At 28.0% G+C, this 10,000-nt stretch overlaps 1 protein-coding gene across 8 annotated transcripts in view; it reads left to right on the top strand.

Moving 5' to 3' along the window:
* Window positions 1-10,000, top strand: part of LOC118443277 (uncharacterized) — a 122,289-nt gene that overhangs the window by 56,504 nt on the left and 55,785 nt on the right. For all 8 annotated transcript variants that reach the window (XM_085659171.1, XM_085659172.1, XM_085659174.1 and 5 more), the window contains 2 exons: window positions 1,302-1,655; window positions 9,011-9,384. In XM_085659171.1, the coding sequence (XP_085515297.1) occupies window positions 1,302-1,655; window positions 9,011-9,384 (728 nt within the window). The remainder of the gene's footprint in view (window positions 1-1,301; window positions 1,656-9,010; window positions 9,385-10,000) is intronic.

The following is a 10,000-nucleotide window of genomic DNA, read 5'->3' as shown; positions in this document are numbered from 1 at the left end:
GATGAGAATTTTTCCACACGATCGGCTTGTCTTCTCCATTCTAATAATTTTTAAAATCGCATCCGACCTTTCCAAGTACGCAAGGATCGATAACTAAGATGGGATTAGAAAATCTTCGAATACCGATGGGGATATTTGTATTCTCTTACTTTTGTTAATTAATATTCGTATTTCTATTGGAACATTAATATAATATACGGCTAGATAATAAAAATTAGATAATTGACCACTTTCATCTTACTTTCCTAAGTGTTCGTGTCCTTCCATTTCGAACGATTTTTTCTTTTTTTTTTTTGTATTTTTTAATTAAATACAATTATGAAATACGTTTTTTTTTACACTCGTATGTAATATTTAAACGCAAAATTAATCTCAGTTACGTGCATTGTCTCGTTCGTATAATTATCTCAAAGAGAAAAAAAAAACGAAGAAGAAAAAAAAGGAAAAGAAAAAAGAAATTTTTTTCAATTCGTTTGTAAAATTAAAAAATATATCTCCCCTTTCCCCTTCCCCCTCTCGTCCAATATCCAAAAGAAAAGTGTCTATTACAAATATAATTAATTACATCGATTATAATTATATTTGGGGATATATATTTTCTATGTAATTTTATTAAAAATATTATTACGTATGTTTCGTTATATTAAACGTTCTCTATCATGACATTAAAATTTCTATTTAAGAACGTAAATCGTTCTCAAGATAAACCATTACCAAAAGTTTTATTCATGGAGTAAGAAATCCTCCCAGAATCTTCGCAGTAAGCAAACTTTAAATCGATCAAAACCTGTGAAAGAAGTTTATTACATTACGTTCTAAAATATCACATATTTGTAATATCAAATTCCTATCATATCATTCACTTAGAATCCATTGCTAACGATAAAAATTCATAACCAGGCAATATCTAATAGAAATAGTTATAGGATGTATTCAACGTTTTAATATCCCTTTTGCGTATAAAATTACTCATTAGATTGATCGATCGTTCGCAGTATAAAGGTGACCGTAATAGTGAAATTAACCTTTCTCGATGATAAGAAATGAAAGCAGAAAACTCGTGAATGAGCGATAGGATGAGAGATAGAGAGATAGAGAGATAGAGAGAAAGAAAGAAGACATAGAGATAAATTGATAGAGAGAATGATATATATATATAAAGAGAGAGAGATAGAGATAGAGATATAGAAAGAGAGAAAAAGAAAAAGATAGTGAAAGAGAGAGAGAGAGAGAGAGAGAGAGAGAGAGGAGAGAGGGAGGAAAACGTTCTAACAAAAAATATAAAACCTATTGGTCCACAGGGATGTTTGGAGAATCGTGGCTCCCCTGGGAGGAGCGGCGGAGCAGGAGGAGGAGGAGGAGGAGGAGGAGAAGCAGGAGGAGGAGGAGGTTCACGGGGTACCGGGTGTGATTCAGGAGATTCGCAGTCGCAGCCATCTCGCGGAGGACGTCATGGAGCCTCGGAAAGTTCTTCATCGAAGGACGGTGACCTGCTTTCACATGCGGCTTCCGCTTTGCGTAGACTTCACTTCAAATCCGCTGGTGGAAGTCGTAGTTGTCGTACGGTGCCAAAAGTCGTGGTCATGGGTTCCAGTACAGCGTCTGAGACCACGATCAACACCAGTACCGATAGCGCCAACACTATGGTCACTATGGTGAGACAATTGTTTTTTCTTTTTTGTCTTTTTATTATTATTATTATTATTATTATTATTATTATTATTATTATTATTATTATTATTATTATTATTATTATTATTATTATTATTTATTCAATCAATGGAAACAATGATTATTTAAATCAATAGTATCGAATCGTTTTAATCACTACGATTTAGATAATAATAATAATTATTATTATTATTATTATTATTTTTTTGTCTTGTTTTTTTTTTAATGAATATCTTTATCACATTAATAAATTCTTATTATTATCTTTGATTATTAATAAATATATTTTCTTATATCGTAACGATAAATTTATCATTGAACGCTCGATGAGTCAGGAAAGTAACCGTCGAAAATAACGTGACTAACTCTAACATAAGTGTCTTATCCCCACTTTCTTGCACTTTATCCAATTCCGTATTTCATGCTTTATCAAGTTCCGTTCTAAGAGCTTAAATTACCTACAGTGCAGATCTCTTTCTCAGTATTATGCTATAACAGTTAATAATAATTAAATATCTTACATATAAAATATATATTATCTTTAATGATTAATAGTTAATTAAGATTTACAATAATTAATACAATCGAAAATTAATACAATCGATTTGTGATAATTATTAACAATTATTATTATTATTATTATTATTATTATTATTATTATTATTATTATTATTATTATTATTATCGTTATCATTATTATTATAGAAATTTTCAAATAGGTAAAATGATAGAGGGATGAAAATATTATGTCTAATGATAATTACATATGCACGTTAAATGTAATAATGAATAATATCAAAGATTCTCGATTCTTTAAAGCTTTTGAAAATATCTTTCTACTTTCACACAATAATTTGAGGAAATTTGTAAAATTCAATTGATGTATTTTGATAGAAATTTCGTAAATGGTCGGATCTAACAATGACGTAATTCCTTCGAGAGGTATCAAGGAAGTACAATTGGACCAATTTAGAACTTTTCAATGATCGTATTCATTTCGAATATTTCCTATTTCATGAAAGGTAGAATTGGAAATTATTCAAAAATGGATACACTACATTTAATAAGAATTTTCTTTTTCTCGAAAGATTCAAAATAATTACAAAAGAATCAGAACACCAAAAGATTATTATTATTATTATTATTACCATGCATATATGTTTTTTTGTGAGTGTCAAAGATGCATTTAATGAAAGTTTTTCTCGTGAAAAAAATTGATAAGAATTATAACCCTTAGGATTATTATTATTATTATTATTATTATTATTATTATTATTATTATTATTATTATTATTATTATTATTATTATTATTATTATTATTATTATTATTATTATTATTATTATTATTATTATTATTATTATTATTATTATTATTATTATTATTATTATTATTATTAGTATTATTATTATTATTATTATTATTATTATTATTATTATTATTATTATTATTATTATTATTATTATTATTATTATTATTATTATTATTATTATTATTATTATTATTATTATTATTATTATTATTATTATTATTATTATTATTATTATTATTATTATTATTATTATTATTATTATTATTATTGTTACTATTATTATTATGTATATATGTTTCTTCTCAAGTGCCAAGGTGCCTGGTCCTTTAAGGCATTTGTGAGGACAAATCCAACACAAAGCGGCCTTGTGAGAATTTATAATGGAATTGTGCAATGAGATGTGAACTGTTGTTATTAAAATGAAAATTAAATAAATGACTAAGGCTATTGTGGTGCTACGGATTAATTATTACTATTATTATTACTATTATTATTACTGTGATAGACATTAACGGAGAAGAGGTCACACGATATATAATTTTAGGATTTTTATTTGTTTTAAAAATATAGGTGAAAATATAGTTTCATTAAAAAATTCAGAATTCTCGAATTTTTATCTCGAAATTTTATATTTCTCTTTCTTTCTCTCCCTCTCTCTTTCTCTCTTTCTCTCTTGCAACTTTTTACTGATTATTTATCATCGTTATATTCAGAATATTTCTACGATTTAGGTATTTAAATCTAACGACGAAATTATTTTTCTGTTTTCAATATTTAATTATCATGTTTATAACTCGATAGTTCAAAGAGAGATTATTTTAGTCCACTGAGGTATCTCCAGGCTCTTAAGCTAACCTTCTCACGAGTGTCTATTTAAATTAGAATAGAGATACTCGTCCCCATAGTAATAAAGTTACAAGTATAGTTTATACTTGCTTATACCAAGCTATATTGCCGTAAAGACCACTGCAAAGGACTAACATCGAATGGTTTATTACTTCATTATGGCGAATCTTCCTTTATTCTTGCTTTATCATTATTTAACAACAAGCCAATTGAACTTTGTTTATGATTTGATATATCTTTCATTTCTGTCAGAAGTTTGGAAAATTTAAAAAAAAAAATTCATTTATATTGAGAAAAAATTAATAATAAATTTTAAGACAAAATTCAGTTAAAAATTCATTATCGTTGTAGAAAAAAAAAAAAAAAATCAAAGATAAATGTACGAAATGAAAACCAACGTAATGCATAAATACGGTATAAAGTTTCACTCGAGACATATCATTCGCAATATATATATATATATATATATATATATATATATATATATATATATATCAGTGTTATATCTAATAGAAACTAATTTATATTGGTTACATAACTATATGATACCACAATAGTATATACGCGATTGGATTGTCCCGTTAGCACGTATCTCCTATTATTTGTTATTCATAACATGAGTGTTATATATCAGAAATTATTAAATCGTTTGAAATATTGACGCAATTATTTGATTCAAATGATACAAGAGCAATTATCGATGAAAATTAGGGATGAATATTACTTTATCGATTTTTGTTTGATTTACAATCGTAACATTATAATGGGATAATTAAAGGGTATTGTTTATCGTATATCGTTTTTTTTCTTTTTTCTTTTTTTTTTTTTTGAATATACCTTTATTACGCATTTGTTTTTTTTTTTTTTTTTTTTTAACTAATCTTTTACTGTGGTATTATAGAAACAAATGTCTATTCTCTTATACGCGTATTGAACATTTCATTTATTTATTTATTTATTTATTTATTTATTTATTTATTTATTTCTTCCTTTTTTAATTTTTTACTTACGTTCCATCAAATCCGACCTTCCTGAAATTTTTGCAAATAATGTTTAGATAATGAAATATTATTCTTAATTTTTTGTGATAGGTCTCACTCAAAGGATCCTTTGCAAGAATCATCCCAGAAAAATAAATTATTTCTTTTTTATCTTTAACGATTGATCTATAATTGATTCTGAGATAAGAAATTTCATAGAATGACTTTTCAGGCGAAGAAGATATTTTTTTTAACAAATAATAATAACAACAAAAATTGACACGGAAATTCACTCCGTGTCTATATTTATCCTCCTATAAACTAAAGTAATAATTAAGTTTATGAAGAGAAAAGAGAAAAGGAAAGAAAAGAAATAGAAAAGAAAATTTGTTTCAAAATTTTTAATAAATTTCACGTAAATTATTATTCTGAAATATATTTTTCATAATAAAATTTCAAAATTATATATCGTGTTTTGTTCTTGCGAGATCGTAAGTAGAGATAATCTATATTTTGATCAAACACGAACACTAAAAGATCTTATCTTTTGAAATTTCTAAGGACAGTTTTGTAATAGTAGAGAGATATCGTAAGGCAGTTTCTTCGGGTTGTTTCATGTAATATTCAATGTAACATCGTACTTTATTATTATGACCGTTAAGATATCCGATTGGATATCCTACTGAAACTAGTTCTAAACGGCTGACACTAACTTCTAAGTAACATGGAAAACGATTCTCCAAGTCGACCATACCTAGCCCACTAACTTAGTTTCAGTCTTTCAGAAACGTAGGATACGGTTGAATAGGAAAAGAGAAAGAGGAGAACTAACGTAGAAACGTTGTGCCCGATTAAGGAGAAAAGCTACTCTAACAGCGTCAAATATAGACTGTTTTTATCAATTTTTTTTTATTTTTTTATTTTTTTTTTTTTTTGTAACAAATCAATAACTCAGTAAAAATAATCTTGTATATCATTAACACTAGATTTAATGACGTATTTTTATTGCATCCGTCAATATATAATAGGATACTAGAGTAAACACACTTTATTAGTTATTATTTTTAGTTCATCTATTTTTATAATAATAATAATAATAATAATAATAATAATAAACAAAAAATACTTTCAATTAACATTTCTTTAATAATTGTAATTTTGGTAATTGTAAGAGAAATTTAAAATCCATTATACTTTCAGGTATAAATGTTAAATCAAAGATATTTTTAAAGTGTTAAAATCCAAAATATTATGATAAAATATCGTTTGTTTGTACTATAGTAAATAAAAAAATTCTTACGTAGTCGTTACGTATTTCGTAACACAATAATTTTCCATCGAAACTATATTCGATGGAAAATTGTTGTGTTACGAAATGACGACATTTTGATGAAAATATTAAAAAAAAAAAAAAAAAAAAAAAAAAAAAGAAAATAAGCGAAAAGATTTTTAAGTACTCTATGAAAATTAATTTTTTTTTAATTGAAATAATTCCAAATAAAATCAATGATAATATAACGTTTTAAATATCCTATGTAAATTTCAAATCGTTCAGATATAAAAATTCATTGAGATAGTCGTACGCTCGATTAGAAAATTATACTTTCGAGTAATTATACTTACGAACGTAAAAAATTAATGAGCGTAAAAAATTATTACAATTCTGCCAATAGAACTCTGTTTAAATTTCGATATAATATAATTGCGAGAAAATATATTCGAAATGTCAGGAACATTACAAAAATTAAATAAAAAATTTTGATACATTCAAAACCTCATAACTTCTCAAACGTATGTACATACTTCTCCATCTCTTCTTCTTTTCTCTTAACAGTTACGTTACATAGTAAGCGTTGAATAAATAATAAAAAGTGCTTCTCAAAGAGGACATGAGTATCGCACGTAACTGCATTCTTTTTCTTTTTTTTTTTTTTCCTTTCTTTCTGTTTCTTTTTTTCTTTTTTTCTTTTTTTCATTTTTTCTTTTTTCTTTCTTTCTGTTTCTTTTTTTCTTTTTTCTTTTTTTTTTCTTTTTTCCTTTTTCCTTTTTTTTTTCTTTTTTTTACCGTACCATCGAAAAGCCCTTCTTTCTCGTGGGTATAAAAAATAGATAAAAAGAGAGAAAGAATAGAGAAGAGAGAGAGAGAGAGAGAGAGAGAGAGAGAGAGAAAAGAAGAAGAAATAAGAGAATAACGATCATAATGAAAGGTGAGTTAGTACGTTCGTTGAAAGTACATAAGTGACTCGAGAGAACGTTAAAAACGTAACGAAGGTGACATTCATTGTTTGCAAAATAACGATTATTCCCGGTGCTCTTGCTAGTGCTCGAATTTACCAGCTTAAAGTTGCATGAATCAAAGAGTTGAAAGATTAAAGGGAGCCTTCTATGAAATTCATTTTAAACGGATGCCGCGCGAACCGTTTTAATATTCCATGGTTACATCAGAGTGCTGTGACGCTCTGGTAAGAGAGAGAGAGAGAGAGAGAGAGAGAGAGAGAGAGAGAGGGGAAAAGAAAGAGTAGAAAGATGGTTAGGTGGATGGGTGTTTGGTTGGTTGCTTGGTTGATGGTTAAGAAGGGGAGGAGGGTTGAGGAAATTTCCTGTTATTATTACGAGCAAGAAATTAATAATTTTCCGAAAGTAACTGTTACCTCTACCATCCCGTCCTATTCCACCCTATACCACCCCGTCCTATCCCACCCTATACAACCCCGTCCCGTCCTATACCACCCTATACCACCTCCTCCTACCCTACTCTATACCATCTCATTCCGTCCAACCCTATACCACCCCGTCTCATCTCACCCTATACCACCCTGTCCCACTCTGTCCCACTTCATCCTTCTCCATCTCGTTCGTTCGTACGCGCGATACCCGCGAGCTTGCTTTGCTCGACGAGAATTAAACTTCCTTTTTCACGCGCAACGTCGAGAAAGCACGATCAAGTCTCCCGATTTGATTTAATTAAACTTGGGTAGTAAATTTCTACATCGTTTCTCATAAAACGGTAGAGTACTCATCGATCCTTAAGAATTTCGTTTCGTTATATGTATTCTCGAATCTTTGTATATATATAAGTGACGTAAAATGTCATCATTGAATGACCATTTTAAAATATAGATAATAATTGTCGAGATATTTTAATCTGTATTAGAAAATTTCATTGGTTGGTCGATCGGTCGGTCGGGCGATCGTTGGAATTATTTTTCCCTGATAAGATATAATTCTTTACGATATTAGTTATAAAATATACACTATGAGCGATTAATGTTAATATATCGAGATATTTTATTTCATTATTAATTGTTATTATAACGTGTCCTAAGTATAACTAATTGATTAATAAAATCGAATATTAGAAGGAAAAATGTTGTATTATAATATATTATTTTATTATATTACGATATGCCCGTGACATATAATAATGATGGATCGATTTCTTTTATAATTAATTAAAATATAATGTAAAAAGTGATAAAGTACCACAACTGTTCGATTATCAATCATATTCACATTATACGGGTTAGAGTATTAACAAAATATATTTTTTAACCTGACTTTTCCATTAAGAAAATCTTTATCATAATATAAATGCTCGTTGCTATGTTTGATGATTTCAAAAAAAAAAAAAAAAAAAACCAATACATTTAATACACCCCCTTCCCCTCCTCTTTTCGTGCTTATGTAGGTCGTTCACTGATCATTTTTCAATAGGACAATATTTCAGTTTATGGTACCTCTGAAATAATATTCGAATGGATCACTTGCAAACAAACTTTCGTTTCGTTAACTTACATTAATTATATATTACTGTACATTAAATATATATATATATATATATATATATATATATATATATATATATAATATTATATTTATTTTATTTCGTGATAACAAAAAAAGAAATTGATATATCGCGATAACATAATTTTATGATTTAAAAATACATTTAAAAAATACTTTCTTAATCAATCAATAAAAGTATTAAAATATTTGTCAATAATAAAATGGATGATATCATAAATATGTTTATCCTTTTTGATCTTTTAGTTTGCTTATTAAAAAAAAAAACCTAGAATAATACAATAAGTTTATAAAAAGAGATGAAAGTTTCTTTGATTATCGATTAAAGGGAGATAAATTGCGATGAAATTTTCAATGAATTTTTATTAATAGTTAATTAAAACTAACGATCGTTGCAGGTGACGACGACGGACGGAGAACAACCGGACGACAGTTTTGACTTGATAGACGTACCACCGGAAATGTCGCCGCCACCTGTCGCGCCAACGTCGAAGGACACGCAAAGTAATTCTTCCGGCGCGCAACAAATCGTTCTTCCATTGGAGAAGGTCGATTCCAATCACGTAGAATATAATTCGAAAGGCACGGTCAACGTACAATCCAGCAGCACTGCCCAGCACGGTGCCATGTCGTCGCCGATTTCTGATATGGTAAACGACACGGGAGCACCCCCACCAACCCCTATGATTGGAGCTCATCAAGAGTGCAGGTTCACTTTTATTAGCGGTAGAACACCACCCCTTCCTGATCTAAGGGCAACCGAATTTTTCAGGTGAGAATTTCCTCCTACTTTATGTTTACGATAATCTTTTGTAAATGATATTTCAGTTTATTTTATCATTTATTTATTTCTATTTTCTTTTTTCTTTTTTCCTTCTTTCCTACAGATATTATGTATATATATAAAAAAAAAAAAAAAACAAAAAAAAAAATAAATGATGGAGATACAAATTTTTCTATAGTTTCACCAAAGGAATATCGTTTAGTTTGCTTTCTTAATGGATCGTACGAATGATTTCATGTTTGAGTTACTCGTGAATGAACTAATGAACTATGGCTGTTTACGAATGTATGTTCAGTTTATGGTCAGAATATCTAATACTAAAGAGTTAGAACTTGGTTGCCGTATATATTGTCATTCGCTCATTTCAACGAAGAGACATTTCGATAAATACGTCCCGAGATTGTCCCTACTTCTCTCAAAGACATAAAAGCCGAAACAATGAAAGCTCGCGTTGATTGTCGAATTTAATGAGATAACTTTGTTCTAATGTATTCGCGTATATGTATTCGTATTAATGAAAAAAATAAAATATAAATTTTACATACCGTATATATTGAATATATTCTCTACAATGAGTATACTAAATCATTTTATTTTATCTTAA

The sequence above is a fragment of the Vespa mandarinia genome, chromosome 9, assembly GCF_050613455.1.
Source record: "Vespa mandarinia isolate Hongniang chromosome 9, ASM5061345v1, whole genome shotgun sequence".
NCBI lineage: Eukaryota > Metazoa > Arthropoda > Insecta > Hymenoptera > Vespidae > Vespa > Vespa mandarinia.
The sequence above is the reverse complement of the archived record's forward strand: the minus strand, read 5'-3'. Positions and strand labels throughout refer to the sequence as shown.